This window comes from Leuresthes tenuis, unplaced genomic scaffold (assembly GCF_036924035.1).
Source record: "Leuresthes tenuis unplaced genomic scaffold, fLeuTen1.0.hap1 SCAF_9, whole genome shotgun sequence".
Lineage (NCBI taxonomy): Eukaryota > Metazoa > Chordata > Actinopteri > Atheriniformes > Atherinopsidae > Leuresthes > Leuresthes tenuis.
Window position 1 is genome coordinate 372,501 of NW_027325363.1, and position 19,218 is coordinate 391,718.

The 19,218-nt window shown below is 49.3% G+C and overlaps 2 protein-coding genes across 2 annotated transcripts in view; both read right to left on the reverse strand.

Moving 5' to 3' along the window:
- Window positions 1-10,804, reverse strand: part of rnpepl1 (arginyl aminopeptidase like 1) — a 12,550-nt gene extending 1,746 nt beyond the window's left edge. Inside the window, exons 1-10 of the mRNA XM_072391808.1 lie at window positions 9,309-10,804; window positions 6,452-6,592; window positions 5,642-5,793; window positions 5,214-5,330; window positions 4,903-5,138; window positions 4,711-4,824; window positions 4,516-4,628; window positions 2,299-2,407; window positions 1,979-2,206; window positions 1,508-1,650 (exon numbers count right to left, since the gene is read on the reverse strand). Of these exons, the coding sequence (XP_072247909.1) occupies window positions 1,508-1,650; window positions 1,979-2,206; window positions 2,299-2,407; window positions 4,516-4,628; window positions 4,711-4,824; window positions 4,903-5,138; window positions 5,214-5,330; window positions 5,642-5,793; window positions 6,452-6,592; window positions 9,309-9,794 (1,839 nt within the window). The 5' untranslated portion in view covers window positions 9,795-10,804. The remainder of the gene's footprint in view (window positions 1-1,507; window positions 1,651-1,978; window positions 2,207-2,298; window positions 2,408-4,515; window positions 4,629-4,710; window positions 4,825-4,902; window positions 5,139-5,213; window positions 5,331-5,641; window positions 5,794-6,451; window positions 6,593-9,308) is intronic.
- A 2,428-nt stretch (window positions 10,805-13,232) lies between these two features.
- rpl35a (ribosomal protein L35a) lies at window positions 13,233-18,068 on the reverse strand. The gene is made up of 5 exons (XM_072391834.1): window positions 18,018-18,068; window positions 17,414-17,449; window positions 17,194-17,346; window positions 16,970-17,114; window positions 13,233-13,331 (listed from the first exon to the last, which is right to left on the reverse strand). Exons 2-5 carry the CDS (start codon window positions 17,422-17,424, stop codon window positions 13,308-13,310), a joined length of 333 nt encoding a protein of 110 aa, XP_072247935.1. The 5' UTR covers window positions 17,425-17,449; window positions 18,018-18,068; the 3' UTR covers window positions 13,233-13,307.
- Window positions 18,069-19,218: the final 1,150 nt, after the last annotated feature.

The following is a 19,218-nucleotide window of genomic DNA, read 5'->3' on the forward strand; positions in this document are numbered from 1 at the left end:
GGGTGAGACGCTCGGGTGAGACGCTCGGGTGAGACGTTCGGGTGAGACGTTCGGGTGTGACGTTCGGGTGTGACGCTCGGGTGTGACGCTCGGGTGTGACGTTCGGGTGAGACGCTCGGGTGAGACGTTCGGGTGAGACGCTCGGGTGAGACGTTCGGGTGAGACGTTCGGGTGAGACGCTCGGGTGAGACGTTCGGGTGAGACGTTCGGGTGAGACGCTCGGGTGAGACGCTCGGGTGAGACGTTCGGGTGAGACGCTCGGGTGAGACGTTCGGGTGAGACGCTCGGGTGAGATGTTCGGGTGAGACGTTAGGGTGTGACGCTCGGGAGAGACGCTCGGGTGAGACGTTCGGGTGAGACGTTCGGGTGAGACGCTCGGGTGAGACGTTCGGGTGAGACGCTCGGGTGAGACGTTTGGGTGTGACGCTCGGGTGAGACGTTCGGGAGAGACGCTCGGGTGAGACGTTCGGGTGAGACGTTCGGGTGTGACGCTCGGGTGAGACGTTCGGGTGAGACGCTCGGGAGAGACGCTCGGGTGAGACGTTCGGGTGAGACGTTCGGGTGAGACGTTCGGGTGTGACGCTCGGGTGAGACGTTCGGGTGAGACGCTCGGGAGAGACGCTCGGGTGAGACGTTCGGGTGAGACGTTCGGGTGAGACGCTCGGGTGAGACGTTCGGGTGAGACGCTCGGGTGAGACGCTCGGGTGAGACGCTCGGGTGAGACGTTCGGGTGAGACGTTCGGGTGAGACGCTCGGGTGAGACGTTCGGGTGAGACGCTCGGGTGAGACGTTTGGGTGTGACGCTCGGGTGAGACGTTCGGGAGAGACGCTCGGGTGAGACGTTCGGGTGAGACGTTCGGGTGAGACGTTCGGGTGAGACGCTCGGGAGAGACGCTCGGGTGAGACGTTCGGGTGAGACGTTCGGGTGAGACGTTCGGGTGAGACGTTCGGGTGAGACGCTCGGGTGAGACGTTCGGGTGTGACGCTCGGGTGAGACGTTCGGGAGAGACGCTCGGGTGAGACGTTCGGGTGAGACGTTCGGGTGTGACGCTCGGGTGAGACGTTCGGGTGAGACGCTCGGGAGAGACGCTCGGGTGAGACGTTCGGGTGAGACGTTCGGGTGAGACGCTCGGGTGAGACGTTCGGGTGAGACGCTCGGGTGAGACGCTCGGGTGAGACGCTCGGGTGAGACGTTCGGGTGAGACGTTCGGGTGAGACGTTCGGGTGAGATGTTCGGGTTAAACGTTCGGGTGTGACGCTCGGGTGAGATGTTCGGGTGAGATGCTCGGGTGAGACGCTCGGGTGAGACGTTCGGGTGAGACGTTCGGGTGAGATGCTCGGGTGAGACGTTCGGGTGAGACGTTCGGGTGAGATGCTCGGGTGAGATGCTCGGGTGAGACGTTCGGGTGAGATGTTCGGGTGAGACGTTCAGCTGTGAGGTCATGTGCTCATCATGGGGTGAACAGGATGAAGGTGTGTTCTCGGTCACATGGACACGAGTTCTTACGTGTTTGTGAAGAAAGGCTCGGACTCGCGGCAGGTCAGGGTAGAACGTGTTCCTCACCACAATCTGCAGCCAGCGGATCTGGACTTCAGCATTTAGACCGTCAAACAGGGACGAGTAGCAGCCAGACAGACTCGCCATCACATCTGAGACAGACAGACGATCAATAATCTCTCATCAGGCTGCCACAGGAGCACAGGATCAATACACCCAAACCTTTTCCTGTCATTGGCAGTAATATGGGTAGTACTGTAGAATTTTGTAGTTAGCATTCTGTTTGTGTGTAGTATTTTGGTAGTATAGTGGTAGTATTAGTGGTAGTATTTTGGTAGTATTTTGGTAGTATACTAGTAGTATTAGTGGTAGTATAGTGGTAGTATTTTGGTAGTATACTAGTAGTATTAGTGGTAGTATTTTGGTAGTATTTTGGTAGTATACTAGTAGTATTAGTGGTAGAATTAGCCTGAAGCGTACCGTGAGGCAGCGGTGACAGATCCAGCATCCGGTCCAGGAACAGAACCACCTGGAAGGTGCTCCAGGTCGACAGGTCGTAGGTGGCGAGCGTCTGCAGGTCGGGGGGGTTGGCACTACTCCACAGGTCGCACAGGTCCTGGACCAGGCCAGTCAGAGCGCCCCCTGCTGACAAGTCTGGCTCAAACGGGGGCGGCCCGCAGCCACTGAGCCAGCGCTCGAACTCCAGACCTGAGGCACACAGGTGGTGATGTCACTCAGGGGGAGGTTCAGGGGGAGGTATGTCCAGGTATGACTGGATGTCAGCATTCTGCCACACTCACCTTCTCTCTGAGCGACGGCGGCATCCTTCAGTTCCGGGAAGTAACGCAGGAAGTAGTCGATGAGGTCCTGAGCCACAACGCTCTTAAACTTAAACTCTGAGATGTAGTCCTGCGCACACACACGTGCACACACACACACACGTGCACACACACACACACGTGCACACACACACACACGTGCACACGCACACACACGCACACACACACACAGCTGGCTCAGTGTCTACAGGCAGAGGAGGAACATTAACTTGTGAGTGTCCAGGTGTGCGAGTGTTCAGGTGTGCGAGTGTCCAGGTGTGCGAGTGTCCAGGTGTGCGAGTGTCCAAGTGTGAGAGTGTTCAAGTGTGAGAGTGTTCAGGTGTGCGAGTGTTCAGGTGTGCGAGTGTCCAGGTGTGCGAGTGTCCAGGTGTGCGAGTGTCCAGGTGTGCGAGTGTCCAAGTGTGAGAGTGTTCAAGTGTGAGAGTGTTCAAGTGTGCGAGTGTTCAGGTGTGCGAGTGTCCAGGTGTGCGAGTGTCCAGGTGTGAGAGTGTCCAGGTGTGAGAGTGTCCAGGTGTGAGAGTGTCCAGGTGTGCGAGTGTCCAGGTGTGAGAGTGTTCAGGTGTTCAAGTGTGAGAGTGTTCAAGTGTGCGAGTGTTCAGGTGTGCGAGTGTCCAGGTGTGAGAGTGTTCAGGTGTTCAGGTGTGCGAGTGTCCAGGTGTGCGAGTGTTCAAGTGTGAGAGTGTTCAGGTGTGCGAGTGTCCAGGTGTGCGAGTGTCCAGGTGTGCGAGTGTCCAAGTGTGAGAGTGTCCAAGTGTGAGAGTGTTCAAGTGTGAGAGTGTTCAAGTGTGAGAGTGTTCAAGTGTGAGAGTGTTCAAGTGTGCGAGTGTTCAGGTGTGCGAGTGTCCAGGTGTGCGAGTGTCCAGGTGTGCGAGTGTCCAAGTGTGAGAGTGTCCAAGTGTGAGAGTGTTCAAGTGTGAGAGTGTTCAAGTGTGAGAGTGTTCAAGTGTGAGAGTGTTCAAGTGTGCGAGTGTTCAAGTGTGCGAGTGTCCAGGTGTGCGAGTGTCCAAGTGTGAGAGTGTTCAAGTGTGAGAGTGTTCAAGTGTGAGAGTGTTCAAGTGTGCGAGTGTTCAGGTGTGCGAGTGTCCAGGTGTGCGAGTGTCCAGGTGTGAGAGTGTTCAGGTGTGCGAGTGTCCAGGTGTGAGAGTGTTCAGGTGTGTGTGTGTGTTCAGGTGTGCGAGTGTCCAGGTGTGCGAGTGTTCAAGTGTGAGAGTGTTCAAGTGTGCGAGTTCAGGTGTGAGAGTGTTCAGGTGTTCAGGTGTGAGAGTGTCCAGGTGTGTGTGTGTGTTCAGGTGTGCGAGTGTCCAGGTGTGCGAGTGTTCAAGTGTGAGAGTGTTCAAGTGTGCGAGTTCAGGTGTGAGAGTGTTCAGGTGTTCAGGTGTGAGAGTGTCCAGGTGTGTGTGTGTTCAAGTGTGAGAGTGTTCAAGTGTGCGAGTGTTCAGGTGTGCGAGTGTCCAGGTGTGCGAGTGTCCAGGTGTGCGAGTGTCCAGGTGTGAGAGTGTTCAGGTGTGTGTGTCCAGGTGTGCGAGTGTCCAGATGTGCGAGTGTCCAGGTGTGAGAGTGTTCAGGTGTGCGTGTTCAGGTGTGCGTGTTCAGGTGTGCGTGTTCAGGTGTGCGTGTTCAGGTGTGCGTGTTCAGGTGTGAGAGTGTTCAGGTGTGAGTGTTCAGGTGTGGGAGTGTTCAGGTGTGCGTGTTCAGGTGTGTGTGTTCAGGTGTGTGTGTTCAGGTGTGAGAGTGTCCAGGTGTGAGAGTGTCCAGGTGTGTGTGTTCAGGTGTGAGAGTGTTCAGGTGTGAGTGTTCAGGTGTGATAGTGTTCAGGTGTGTGTGTTCAGGTGTGTGTGTTCAGGTGTGATAGTGTTCAGGTGTGTGTGTTCAGGTGTGAGAGTGTTCAGGTGTGAGTGTTCAGGTGTGGGAGTGTTCAGGTGTGCGTGTTCAGGTGTGTGTGTTCAGGTGTGTGTGTTCAGGTGTGAGAGTGTCCAGGTGTGAGAGTGTCCAGGTGTGTGTGTTCAGGTGTGAGAGTGTTCAGGTGTGAGTGTTCAGGTGTGAGTGTTCAGGTGTGAGTGTTCAGGTGTGAGTGTTCAGGTGTGAGAGTGTTCAGGTGTGAGAGTGTCCAGGTGTGAGAGTGTTCAGGTGTGAGTGTTCAGGTGTGAGTGTTCAGGTGTGTGTGTTCAGGTGTCTGACCCTGAGGAAGCAGTCGAAGCGCCTCACGTCTCCGCTGAGGTCTGACAGGTACGACACGAAGCAGAAGCCTTTCTCGTAGGTGAACAGGTTCATCAAAGTGCTGGGGTTCACACCTTGGGGGGTGCAGCAGGGATTAGACACACCTGTGCGAGTGGAAGCCATACCTGTGTGCACGTGTTACAGGTATTTAGTTACCTGCTTCAAACTTGACCTGCAGTTTGCTCACAGGGTTGTTGTCTCCGAGGAGACGCAGCTGTCTGTGCAGAGCGTCCAGTCGAACAACGGTTTCCAGGCAGGTGAACGCCTCGCCTGCAGACACGGGGAGGGCAAAGTTACCGCAGCGGCCACAGGTGAGTGGACAGCGCCGCCATCAGGCGTGCAGCTCACCATACGCCTCGGTGGTGATCCTCCGCTGGGCGTAGGTGGCGAGGCCTTCGCTCAGCCACATCTCCTCCCAGGTGGCGTTGGTGACGGCGTTGCCGAACCAGCCGTGCGCGATCTCATGGATGACGTCGATCAGCAGGAACTCACTGCTCTCCAGGATGGAGGCGATGATGAAGGTGAGACACGGGTTCTCCATGGCGACAATGGGGAAGGAGGGCGGGAGGAAGATGATGTCACACCTGAGGGCGGGGAAGGGGCGGCTCAGTGCTGCGGCTCATCCTGGACGTCTTAAATAAAGCTTACTGAAGGCTCACCTGCCCCACAGGTAGGGTCCAAACAAGTCCTCAGCCACGCCCAGCCAGCGCTCTACGCTGCCCCCCAGCTTCTTGACAGCACAGGACAGCAGACATGGCTCCGCCCACACGCGACTTCTGCTCAGGGATTGGACGAAGACAGCAGACATTTTAAATTTAGTGTTTTCTGACATTTAAACCATTTTTGTCAACAGGTGAAACCATTTCAGGTGCTGCCACCATGTTTGGCCCGGCTGCACCTGCAGGTCTCTAAAGTCAGGCGTTCCTTTTCTTTCACGGCTCGGCGGCATCATCTCGCCATGCACCTGAACCAGCCAGCCGAGCGGCTCCAGAGCCACAATCCTGAAAAGAAAAGGAACACCTGACAAAAGGGGGGGCTGAGCCTTAACGAGGGGCTGCTCAGGTGTGTCCAGGTGAGACCGACCGACCTCGGGCCGACGTCGACGTGCTGCAGCTCTCCAGCAACCAGCGCCACCAGGTAGGACGGGACGGGAAAGTCCATAGAAAACTGGAAGATCCGATCCTGTTTGGAGTAAGAACTCCGACAGGCGCTCATCAGAACCGTCACGCCATCTGGGACCTGAAGAGGAAGAGGAACAGCAGGGAACATCTGGAAGGTTCATCTTTCACCGTTTTAAGTAGATTTTTGGGATTTATTTATCTGTGGGATGTTTAAACTTTTAAAAGACATTTTGGGATGATTTTCTCAAATTTTACTCTGATATTTGAAGATTATTCTCTTCACTGATCAAAATGACACGACTAACATATTTATCTGAGGTCTTCTGCTATTTAACTGACATTTTTACAAATATTTTACTAGTTTTGTTCAGATAAACTTAACAAATAAAACATGTAGCCATCACTTTTCCCTTTTAAAATATCCATCTAAATGAGAGAATTTCTCTGACTTTTTACAGTTGTTTTTAGTTCGTTATACTCAAAGTCTCAGATAATAGTTAGTCCAGTTAGAAATAAGTTATTTTGAACATTAGAAATGTTCTCGAACTCGTGTAATTTCACTCTGATGCTGATGTTTTAGCCTGTTCAGGTGAATTAACTCAAAACTGCCCCTCCAGGAGAAGCTGATCTCATGTCGGCAGAAATGAACCGAGATGATCGAATCAGCGTTTCACCTCCAGACACAAACCTCACAGAAATGTTTCTGAACACAGACGGAAAAACGAGGCTCAGCTGGTGCTGGGCCCAGCCCCGTGGGGTCAGAGGTCAGGACTCACCCGGACGGTCGCTGTGTAAGTGCTCTTCACAGCAGGCGTGTCGAAGCAGGGGAAGAAGGAGCGGTTGCACACCGAGTGTCCCTGAGTGAAGACCAGCGGACGAGTCTGACCGCAGGTCAGCTCCGAGTCCAGCCACCAGATCTGAGGACACAAACACAAAGATCAAGTCTAACTTCAGATCAAACTAAGTTTAAAACCAGTCCAAAACAAAGTCTTAAACCAGTCTAACTTCAATCCAAATCCAGTCAAAAACCAAGTTCAAAACCAGTTCTCAAACTATCCCAAAACCAAGTCTTTATTCAGTCCAAAACAAAGTCTTAAACCAGTCCAAAACAAAGTCTTAAACCAGTCTAACTTCAATCCAAATCCAGCCAAAAACCAGTTCTCAAACTATCCCAAAACCAAGTCTTTATGCAGTCCAAAACCACTCTAAAGCCAGTCCAAAACAAGTCTGAAACAAGTCTAAAATCAGTCTGAAACAAGTCTAAAATCAGTCTGAAACAAGTCTAAAATCAAGTCTGAAACAAGTCTAAAATCAAGTCTGAAACAAGTCTAAAATCAGTCTGAAACAAGTCTATAATCAGTCTGAAACAAGTCTAAAATCAAGTCTGAAACAAGTCTAAAATCAAGTCTGAAACAAGTCTAAAATCAAGTCTGAAACAAGTCTAAAATCAAGTCTGAAACAAGTCTAAAATCAAGTCTGAAACAAGTCTAAAATCAGTCTGAAACAAGTCTAAAATCAGTCTGAAACAAGTCTAAAATCAGTCTGAAACAAGTCTAAAATCAGTCTGAAACAAGTCTAAAATCAGTCTGAAACAAGTCTAAAATAGAGTCTGAAACAAGTCTAAAATCAGTCTGAAACAAGTCTAAAATCAAGTCTGAAACAAGTCTAAAATCAAGTCTAAAACAAGTCTGAAATCAGTCTGAAACAAGTCTAAAATCAGTCTGAAACAAGTCTAACATAGAGTCTGAAACAAGTCTAAAATCAGTCTTAAACAAGTCTAAAATCAAGTCTGAAACAAGTCTAAAATCAAGTCTAAAACAAGTCTGAAATCAGTCTGAAACAAGTCTAAAATCAGTCTGAAACAAGTCTAACATAGAGTCTGAAACAAGTCTAAAATCAGTCTTAAACAAGTCTAAAATCAAGTCTGAAACAAGTCTAAAATCAGTCTGAAACAAGTCTAAAATCAAGTCTAAAACAAGTCTGAAATCAGTCTGAAACAAGTCTAAAATCAGTCTGAAACAAGTCTAAAATCAGTCTGAAACAAGTCTAAAATCAAGTCTGAAACAAGTCTAAAATCAAGTCTGAAACAAGTCTAAAATCAGTCTGAAACAAGTCTAAAATCAAGTCTGAAACAAGTCTAAAATCAAGTCTGAAACAAGTCTAAAATCAGTCTGAAACAAGTCTATAATCAAGTCTGAAACAAGTCTAAAATCAAGTCTGAAACAAGTCTAAAATCAAGTCTGAAACAAGTCTAAAATCAAGTCTGAAACAAGTCTAAAATCAAGTCTGAAACAAGTCTAAAATCAGTCTGAAACAAGTCTAAAATCAGTCTGAAACAAGTCTAAAATCAGTCTGAAACAAGTCTAAAATCAGTCTGAAACAAGTCTAAAATCAAGTCTGAAACAAGTCTAAAATCAAGTCTAAAACAAGTCTGAAATCAGTCTGAAACAAGTCTAAAATCAGTCTGAAACAAGTCTGAAATCAGTCTGAAACAAGTCTAAAATCAGTCTGAAACAAGTCTAAAATCAGTCTGAAACAAGTCTAAAATCAGTCTGAAACAAGTCTAAAATCAAGTCTGAAACAAGTCTAAAATCAAGTCTGAAACAAGTCTAAAATCAGTCTGAAACAAGTCTAAAATCAGTCTGAAACAAGTCTAAAATCAAGTCTGAAACAAGTCTAAAATCAGTCTGAAACAAGTCTAAAATCAGTCTGAAACAAGTCTAAAATCAGTCTGAAACAAGTCTAACATAGAGTCTGAAACAAGTCTAAAATCAAGTCTGAAACAAGTCTAAAATCAAGTCTGAAACAAGTCTAAAATCAGTCTGAAACAAGTCTAAAATAGAGTCTGAAACAAGTCTAAAATCAAGTCTGAAACAAGTCTAAAATCAAGTCTGAAACAAGTCTAAAATAGAGTCTGAAACAAGTCTAAAATCAAGTCTGAAACAAGTCTAAAATCAAGTCTGAAACAAGTCTAAAATCAGTCTGAAACAAGTCTAAAATCAGTCTGAAACAAGTCTAAAATCAAGTCTGAAACAAGTCTAAAATCAAGTCTGAAACAAGTCTAAAATAGAGTCTGAAACAAGTCTAAAATCAGTCTGAAACAAGTCTGAAATCAGTCTGAAACAAGTCTAAAATCAGTCTGAAACAAGTCTAAAATCAGTCTGAAACAAGTCTAAAATCAGTCTGAAACAAGTCTAAAATCAAGTCTGAAACAAGTCTAAAATCAGTCTGAAACAAGTCTAAAATCAGTCTGAAACCAGTCTAAAATCAGTCTGAAACAAGTCTATAATCAAGTCTGAAACAAGTCTAAAATCAGTCTGAAACAAGTCTAAAATCAGTCTGAAACAAGTCTAAAATCAGTCTGAAACAAGTCTAAAATCAGTCTGAAACAAGTCTAAAATCAGTCCAGAACCAAGCCCAAAGACAAACCCAAACCAGTGTTTTGTGTACTTATTGAACCGTTTGGTTATTCATGACGATGCTGAACCACCTGAAAGAACCTGAGGATGAGCATCATCTACAGATCAGTACCTGCTGTTCAGGATGGTTAGAAAAGTCCAGACCCGTGTGGAACCAGTCAGGTTCTGGTCTACGGGTCAGACTGTCATACACACAGCACAGGGGAGTCCTTACCGCCGGGCCGTCTGTGGTGGTGTAGCGGACCGTGATCTGGATCAGGCGGCCGGGCTTCACCGCCGTGGTCGGTAGGCTGATGCAGAGCGAGGCGCCGTAGTCTGTGAACGGGTCGACCCGGTATGTGAGGGAGACGGGCTCCTCCTGGCCGGGCCCCGGGACCTTACAGTCGATGGAGTGGATTAGCAAGGAAGGGTGGGAGTCCAGAACCAGGGTGCAGATACCTGGCTGCACCGGGACCAGGTCCAGAACCAGCCAGCCACTCATCTCTTTCAGTGCAAAGTTCAGCCGAAGGTCCAGGTGGAAGTGGCGCTGCTGGAAGTACCTGAAGTTTGAGGCTGAGGCCACGTCCACCAAAGGGCAGCGAGGGGAACCGGGCCCCGGACCTGCTGCAGGCCGGTTAGAGTCCCCCACACACCGGGGCCCCGAAACCGGCACCGATTTACGGCAGCAGCAAAGCGAGGTGGGAGTCTGGAGCTCTGCCATGGTGAGCTGGACCTGGGACTAAAGCCCGCTTCGACCTGGGTTTACAGCACCGGCACAAGCAAGAACTGGATTTCAAACTGTCATCTGATCAGAACCATCTTCATTCAATCAGAAAAGACCGGCTGCGACAGCATTTAACCCAGATCCAGATCCTTTAAACCCGCTACAGACCACACAGAACCGAGCCCAGTTTCAATGAGTTTAACCCAGATCCAGATCCGAGTCCTTTAAACCCGCTACAGACCACACAGAACCGAGCCCAGTTTTAATGAGTTTAACCCAGTCCAAATAATCGATTCTAATATAACTGAAAGTATCCGGTCCAACTGGTTTGGACCAGAAACGGCACAAATTCGACTGTCAACAACCCGATTCAACAAGCTTTTAAATGAACTTTTAAACCGTGAAGCGGGTCGGAACCGAGTGAGGAGAAACCGGGTCCGACTGCGGCCAAACGCTCAGAACATTCAGCTCTCCGAACCGACACCCACGAACTTCTCAGAACCGGGTGGAACCACGTTTGGAGCCGGTGTGAAACGGATTAGCAGCGCGGTGAAGCGGCACCTTGAGCTGGAGGACAGAAATAGCTCTCAGAGGCACTTTAATGTCGGAGTTAGAGGTCAAACCGGTAACTAACTTAACTAGTTTAACTGACCTGGTTAGCACAGCCGGCTAATCAGCGAGCAGCCTAATTAGCCTCAACCCCACATAGAGCATTTGTGTAGCTTTAGAGGACGAACATTTAAGTAAAATCCATCAGGACGCGGAGCAGCAACCAGACGAACACCGACTCCTCCTGCGGGGCTCAGCCCGTCGCCCTGCACTGCGCCCGGGCCACGGAGTCCGGCTCCTCCCGGTGGTTCGATAACAGCTGAGTCCGAGGACACCGAGAGGGACACGGAAGACGGTCCGGCTGCGGCGGACAAAGAGACTGGACACACCGCCGGAGGACCGAGAGGACAGACAGACTCCAGTCCGGACAAAACAGGAAGTAACTACAGCGGGAGAAAGTTTCTGCAGGCCAGTGGGGGGCGCTGTGGAGGCGGGAGGAGCCGGTGCCGGTCAGGGGGGGCATCCACTCACCCATCTATTGATCCGTTCATTGATGAGATGGTTTGACCACAAATTAATCCGTTTAGTATGTTTTCATCCACTCAGAAGGTTCTTCTCCTCACATATAAAGCTCTTAATGACCGAGCTCCATCACATCTTAAAGATCTCACAGTTGGATATTTCCCCAACAGAGCACTTTGCTCTCAGGCTGCAGGTTTCCTTGTGGTTCCCAGAGTTTCTAAAAGCAGAATGGGAGGCAGAGCCTTCAGTTATCAGGCCCCTAAAAGCAGAATGGGAGGCAGAGCCTTCAGTTATCAGGCCCCTAAAAGCAGAATGGGAGGCAGAGCCTTCAGTTATCAGGCCCCTAAAAGCAGAATGGGAGGCAGAGCCTTCAGTTATCAGGCCCCTAAAAGCAGAATGGGAGGCAGAGCCTTCAGTTATCAGGCCCCTAAAAGCAGAACGGGAGGCAGAGCCTTCAGTTATCAGGCCCCTAAGAGCAGAATGGGAGGCAGAGCCTTCAGTTATCAGGCCCCTAAAAGCAGAATGGGAGGCAGAGCCTTCAGTTATCAGGCCCCTAAAAGCAGAATGGGAGGCAGAGCCTTCAGTTATCAGGCCCCTAAAAGCAGAATGGGAGGCAGAGCCTTCAGTTATCAGGCCCCTAAAAGCAGAATGGGAGGCAGAGCCTTCAGTTATCAGGCCCCTAAAAGCAGAATGGGAGGCAGAGCCTTCAGTTATCAGGCCCCTCTCTGTGGAACCAGCTGCCAGTTTGGCTTCAGGAAGCAGACCCCCTCTCTACCTTTAAGATCAGGCTGAAACTTTCCTTTCTGATAAAGCTTATAGTTAGGGATGGCTCAGGTGAGCCTGAAACATCCCATAGTTCTGCTGCTATAGGCCCAGACTGCTGGGGGAGCTCATCTGTCACACCTCTCCTCACTTTGCTCTCTTTTTCTCCCTTTTTAATTTCTCAAATGATTTTATGTCCTTGTGACATTATTGTGGTTATTAACTTGTGTTTCCCTGTTCCAGCAGGTATCCTTTGAATGGTGTTATGGTGTTTTTCCCCCCTCTTTTCCCTCTTTTCTGTCTTCTCAAACCCCAGCTGGTCGAGGCGGATGGCCACCCTTCCTGGTTCTGGTTCTGCCAGAGGTTTCTTCCTGTTAAAGGGAGTCGTTCCTTTCCAGTCGCCTCAGGCTTTGTTGTAATTTGACGTTTTATAAATAAAACTGAATTGAATGGACCCAGATTGATTGATTAGTGATGGATCCCAGCAGGTTTATATATTAATATGAATAAACACAGTAAAGAGCTGTAATCCTACCCCCTGATTGGCTGTCACAGGAGGGTTTGGGTCAGAACCAGTGTCCGGTTCTGGTTCCTGTGGCTGAGAGGCGGGGCTTCAGGATCTAAACAGGAGTTATGAGCTCAGCTGCTGCTTTGTTCTGTTATTGATCACATGATCAGATATGGATCAGCTTTTCTACATTTTTATCAGATTCTGACCTGAAAAAGATTTTTTTTTCATACTTTTACCACCTGACGGAGCAGAAATCTGCAGAATTTCCAGAACTTTCTGTCCAGAACAAGAGAACCTTTAAACCCGCTGTCAGGATCCAGCCCGTGTGACCCGACACCCTCACCTGCTGACCTCTGACCCCGGCACAGCGTCATGTTGTCATATTCTATCAGACCACATGGATCTGTGACCTCTGACCCCGGGGAACACAGAACTCAGAACCAGAACCCGTCCAGAGACCTGATGTTCTGAGCCCAATCAGAACAAAATGAAGGTAAAACCTGCTCTGGAAGAACTTCAGAACCAGCAGTAAACCTGCAGAGTCCAGAACCCAGAGGCACCTGAGATGTTGTGGATCAGCTGATCTCCAGGAGGACTTCCTGTGCTCTGCTGCCCCCTGCTGGCAGGTTTCTACGGTTCAGCCTCTGAGGTTCGGTTCTCTAAAGTTCTGATGAGGTGTTGAGATGGAAAAGTAACTTCTGTTGTTCAAAGAACCAAACTTTTCAGTCTCAGTTTGGTTTTGGATCTCACGTTTCCACAGAACCAAAGTACCTTCGGCCGCCAAACCTCCTGTGAAAGAGAAGCTTCTGCTCACATGAGAGGAATTAAGTCTGAGGCCGAACGCCCCGATCCAACCCAACCGGAGGAGTCTGACAGAGCGACCTGGTTCTGGAGGTTCTGCACAAAGACCCGGCACCCTCTGAGCTTCATCTGACACCTGAGCCGGTTTCTTCTTCTGTGGAGGCAGCTCACCTTCTTCTTCTTCTTTCCTCCAACTAACTGCTCATTTCTTCTTCTGAGCTGCAGCATCCAACGCTTTCCGGCTCTCAGCCAATCAGAATTCAGAAGGAAACAGACACTGACCACACAGCAGCAGTTTGGATCCGATCACTTTATTGATCCGTTTTTATTTCTGTACAAACATCAAAAGAGACGATTGATCCGCTTCACACCCGAGAGGGATACAGCATCTGAAAGACAGGAAGGGACCGTCAGAATAAGACAGGAAGGGACCGTCAGAATAAGACAGGAAGGGACCGTCAGAATAAGACAGGAAGGGACCGTCAGAATAAGACAGGAAGGGACCGTCAGAATAAGACAGGAAGGGACCGTCAGAATAAAACAGGAAGGGACCGTCAGAATAAAACAGGAAGGGACCGTCAGAATAAGACAGGAAGGGACCGTCAGAATAAGACAGGAAGGGACCGTCAGAATAAAACAGGAAGGGACCGTCAGAATAAAACAGGAAGGGACCGTCAGAATAAAACAGGAAGGGACCGTCAAAATAAAACAGGAAGGGACCGTCGGAATAAAACAGGAAGGGACCGTCGGAATAAGACAGGAAGGGACCGTCGGAATAAAACAGGAAGGGACCGTCAGAATAAAACAGGAAGGGACCGTCAAAATAAAACAGGAAGGGACCGTCGGAATAAAACAGGAAGGGACCGTCGGAATAAGACAGGAAGGGACCGTCGGAATAAAACAGGAAGGGACCGTCGGAATAAAACAGGAAGGGACCGTCGGAATAAAACAGGAAGGGACCGTCGGAATAAAACAGGAAGGGACCGTCGGAATAAAACAGGAAGGGACCGTCAGAATAAGACAGGGAGGGACCGTCAAAATAAAACAGGAAGGGACCGTCGGAATAAAACAGGAAGGGACCGTCAGAATAAGACAGGAAGGGACCGTCAGAATAAGACAGGAAGGGACCGTCAGAATAAGACAGGGAGGGACCGTCAGAATAAGACAGGGAGGGACCGTCAGAATAAGACAGGAAGGGACCGTCAAAATAAAACAGGAAGGGACCGTCGGAATAAAACAGGAAGGGACCGTCAGAATAAGACAGGAAGGGACCGTCAGAATAAGACAGGGAGGGACCGTCAAAATAAGACAGGAAGGGACCGTCAAAATAAGACAGGAAGGGACCGTCAAAATAAGACAGGAAGGGACCGTCAAAATAAGACAGGAAGGGACCGTCGGAATAAAACAGGAAGGGACCGTCAGAATAAGACAGGAAGGGACCGTCAGAATAAGACAGGAAGGGACCGTCAAAATAAAACAGGAAGGGACCGTCGGAATAAAACAGGGAGGGACCGTCAGAATAAGACAGGGAGGGACCGTCAGAATAAGACAGGGAGGGACCGTCAGAATAAGACAGGGAGGGACCGTCAGAATAAGACAGGGAGGGACCGTCAGAATAAGACAGGGAGGGACCGTCAGAATAAGACAGGGAGGGACCGTCAGAATAAGACAGGGAGGGACCGTCAAAATAAGACAGGAAGGGACCGTCAAAATAAGACAGGAAGGGACCGTCAAAATAAGACAGGAAGGGACCGTCAGAATAAGACAGGGAGGGACCGTCAAAATAAGACAGGAAGGGACCGTCAAAATAAAACAGGAAGGGACCGTCGGAATAAAACAGGAAGGGACCGTCGGAATAAAACAGGAAGGGACCGTCGGAATAAAACAGGAAGGGACCGTCGGAATAAAACAGGAAGGGACCGTCGGAATAAAACAGGAAGGGACCGTCGGAATAAAACAGGAAGGGACCGTCGGAATAAAACAGGAAGGGACCGTCAAAATAAGACAGGAAGGGACCGTCAGAATAAGACAGGGAGGGACCGTCAAAATAAGACAGGAAGGGACCGTCAAAATAAGACAGGAAGGGACCGTCAAAATAAGACAGGAAGGGACCGTCGGAATAAGACAGACAGGGAGGGACCGTCGGAATGAGACAGACAGGGAGGGACCGTCGGAATAAAACAGGAAGGGACCGTCGGAATGAGACAGACAGGGAGGGACCGTCGGAATAAAACAGGAAGGGACCGTCAGAATAAGACAGGAAGGGACCGTCAAAATAAGACAGGAAGGGACCGTCGGAATAAGACAGACAGACAGGGAGGGACCGTCAGAATAAGACAGACAGGGAGGGACCGTCGGAATGAGACAGACAGGGAGGGACCGTCAGAATAAGACAGACAGGAAGGGACCGTCGGAATAAGACAGACAGGGAGGGACCGTCAGAATAAGACAGACAGGGAGGGACCGTCAGAATAAGACAGACAGGGAGGGACCGTCAGAATAAGACAGACAGGAAGGGACCGTCAAAATAAGACAGACAGACAGGGACCGTCAGAATAAGACAGACAGGGAGGGACCGTCAGAATAAGACAGGAAGGGACCGTCAGAATAAGACAGACAGGGAGGGACCGTCAAAATAAGACAGACAGACAGGGACCGTCAGAATAAGACAGACAGGAAGGGACCGTCAGAATAAGACAGGAAGGGACCGTCAGAATAAGACAGACAGGGAGGGACCGTCAGAATAAGACAGACAGGAAGGGACCGTCAAAATAAGACAGACAGACAGGGACCGTCAGAATAAGACAGACAGGAAGGGACCGTCAGAATAAGACAGACAGGGAGGGACCGTCAGAATAAGACAGACAGGAAGGGACCGTCGGAATAAGACAGACAGGGAGGGACCGTCAGAATAAGACAGACAGGGAGGGACCGTCAGAATAAGACAGACAGGGAGGGACCGTCAGAATAAGACAGACAGGAAGGGACCGTCAAAATAAGACAGACAGACAGGGACCGTCAGAATAAGACAGACAGGGAGGGACCGTCAGAATAAGACAGGAAGGGACCGTCAGAATAAGACAGACAGGGAGGGACCGTCAAAATAAGACAGACAGACAGGGACCGTCAGAATAAGACAGACAGGAAGGGACCGTCAGAATAAGACAGGAAGGGACCGTCAGAATAAGACAGACAGGGAGGGACCGTCAGAATAAGACAGACAGGAAGGGACCGTCAAAATAAGACAGACAGACAGGGACCGTCAGAATAAGACAGACAGGAAGGGACCGTCAGAATAAGACAGACAGGGAGGGACCGTCAGAATAAGACAGACAGGGAGGGACCGTCAAAATAAGACAGACAGGGAGGGACCGTCAGAATAAGACAGACAGGAAGGGACCGTCAAAATAAGACAGACAGGGAGGGACCGTCGGAATAAGAGACTGTTTAAACTTGAAAACAAACAGGGTTCTGGATCCTCAACAGATTTCTGAACCTGGGTCAGAACACCTGAGCAGGTGTATCAGCGGAATATGGGTTAAAACTGAGAGGGAGGAGCCAAGTGTTAAACTGAAGGTTAAGGGTCACCTGACATCAGTCAGTGGGGGCGGAGTCTAACAGCTGAGAAACTGGTACCAGAACCAGCTCCTGTATCATAACTTTTGTGGCCAGAGATTCTGGGGACTTTAAACAGAACCCTGGTTCTGCTGAGAACAAAGGTTTTGTCCATCAGAACTCACTGAGCTTCGTCATGAATCAATCGGACCTTATTGTTCCAACTTCTGATCTTTTTCATGTTTTTTGTCATTTTATCCACAGAAGAATCAGTGAAAAGTCTTTAATCAGATCCGACCCGTTTTCAGGACTTTTCAGAACACGTGCCGTTCTGTGTGGTTCTTAATCAGAACCAAGTACGGACCCGGGTTAAATCCGACCCTTTGAGTTGTTCCAGAGTCTCAGACGGTACAGATTAAACGGTTCCGACTGCAGAGGAACCAGAACCCGATGTCACGGCGGCCCGACTCACCACTCTGACTCGGTGTCCGATGGCTTTGGCCGGCAGGTTGCTGCCGAACTTGGCCCGGACCATCCCGCTGTTCCCGTGGGCTCGGGTCACCTTGCCCCAGATCACCCGGGTCTTGTTGGGCTTCCCGCCGGGCGTCACCGTGTTCCTGCGGACAGACGGACAGACTCGGGGTCAGAAGCAGAACTTCCTCGGTGGGGATGTGGCCCGGTGCGGCCCGGTCTTACTTCTTGGCCTTGTAGACGTAGGCGCAGCGCTTGCCCAGGTAGAAGTCCACCTCGTCCCGGCTGTAGCAGCCCTCCAGCTTCAGCAGCGCCGTGTGCTCGCGCTGGTTCCTCAGACCGCGCTTATAGCCGGTGAAGATGGCCTTACTCCAGAGTCTGCAACACAAACTGGGTCAGACCCGGTTCTGATGAACACGGACAGCAGAAAGTGAAGGCAGCTTACCTTCCAGGCATCGTCGTAGTCTTCAGGTGAGTTCACCTGCACAGAGACACGTTGTTACGGTGTGACGTCACTTCCGCACATTATTTACATCCTGAACATCTCTTAAGTTTAGCAGTCAGAAGTTCTGCTGATCACCAGAACCTGTGACCCGGCTCAGGGTTCGGTTCTTGTGTGCGAACAGAATAAGGTCTGCGGAGATGAAGCTCATCAGAACCCGGCGGCACGCTCACTACACCGGACACACCGGTACCGGACACACCGGTACCGAACAGTCCGCGGCGACAAAACCACACTGACAGGACTGTTAAGGTCCTGGATCCGGCCCAACCAAGCCCCCAACGGGCCGAATCTGAGATCTGAACCAAAACCGGAGGTTCCGCTCATGATGAGCTCCGCTCATGATGAGCTCCGCTGCTAGCCGCTGCTAGCCGCCGTTAGCTCCTCCATCCGCGCTCTATCTCCGCCATCAGAGCCTCCGCCGCGGACTCAAACACACCGGCGGGCGGCGGACTCTGTGAGCGGAGCAGGCGGCAGTTTATCCGCCGCAGATGGACCGAAACTAAAGACAAACTCTGGAGTTTTTGTCGGACATGTTGGGACTTACCTGCACTGGGTCTAGAAAGATGGAGGAAAAGAAAGGCCGAACGGAATGCTGGGTAGTTACTGTAAACAGAGGTGGCCGCGGAGCTGCCGGATCAAAATGTTTTACTTTAAATAATTAAACCGATAAACGTGGATTAAATTTTCACCTGAGTAGTCAAATCCTAGTTTATGGCATCAAGGTCTGTTTTTCCATTTTTAGGTCAAAGGGATGTTTTTCAGTGTGAATTAATGGCGGGGGGTGCACGGTGGGGCGCGCGAGATACGGCCGGCATTCTGGAAGCCAGCCCACTTCCCAGAAGTTGCTCTGAGGAGGGAAGGCTGCACCGCATTTAAAAACATTTTAAATTTTAGGATTTCTCTGTCATCTATCTGTCTGTCTTCATTTTTTCCTGACATATAGATTTTAATTTATTTAAGAGACAGATCTAGAGAGAATAATTAAATCATAATTAATGTAAATAATTAAATGTAATTGTATTATAATTTAATTGTATTTCGGAATGTTTTGCTTTTTGCAACAATTGTTGATTCCATTAATGCCAATAAAGCAAATTTGAATCAATCTTGTTATAGATATTCTTTTTTTAACATATAGAACTTGTCTATTGTTTTTATCTTATATATGGATGTATGATGTATACTTTCTTAATTTTGCAACTTATAAAAATGGCTGAGTAGTACACAGCCTGCTTCTCTATCATATATTAGTGTTTTTACATATATCTGTGTATTATATTATATTTCGTGTGTCTTTTGCTAAATAGCCAACCTATCGTACCAGAATATTCTGTCACTGTTAAGCCAACTATGAATATTAAAATACGCCGAATCATGTGTCCGGTACCATGGCAACGTGTATGATGTTTGCAGAAAAACATCAGTTTTGTATTCAGCGAGTTCCGACGGATTAAATGCGCTGACACCTGCCAGAGAGACTCCTCTGAGGGGCGGGTGACCGGTCCAAGATGGCGGCCCCGCGGCTCGTCAGCGCCAGCAGGCAGCAGCGGTCCATGCGGCGTCTGTTCTTCATAGTTCTGTGGTCCCAACAGGACCAGGAACCCGGTTCTGATCCCTTCTGGTTCTTTTTTTATTCTATCCAATCTTTACTGAGGACAACAGCAGCAAGATACAAGTGTAATTATTAATATATAAACATATAATAAAGTTATAGTCAGATTTACTGTTCAGTTTCCTTCTCAAAG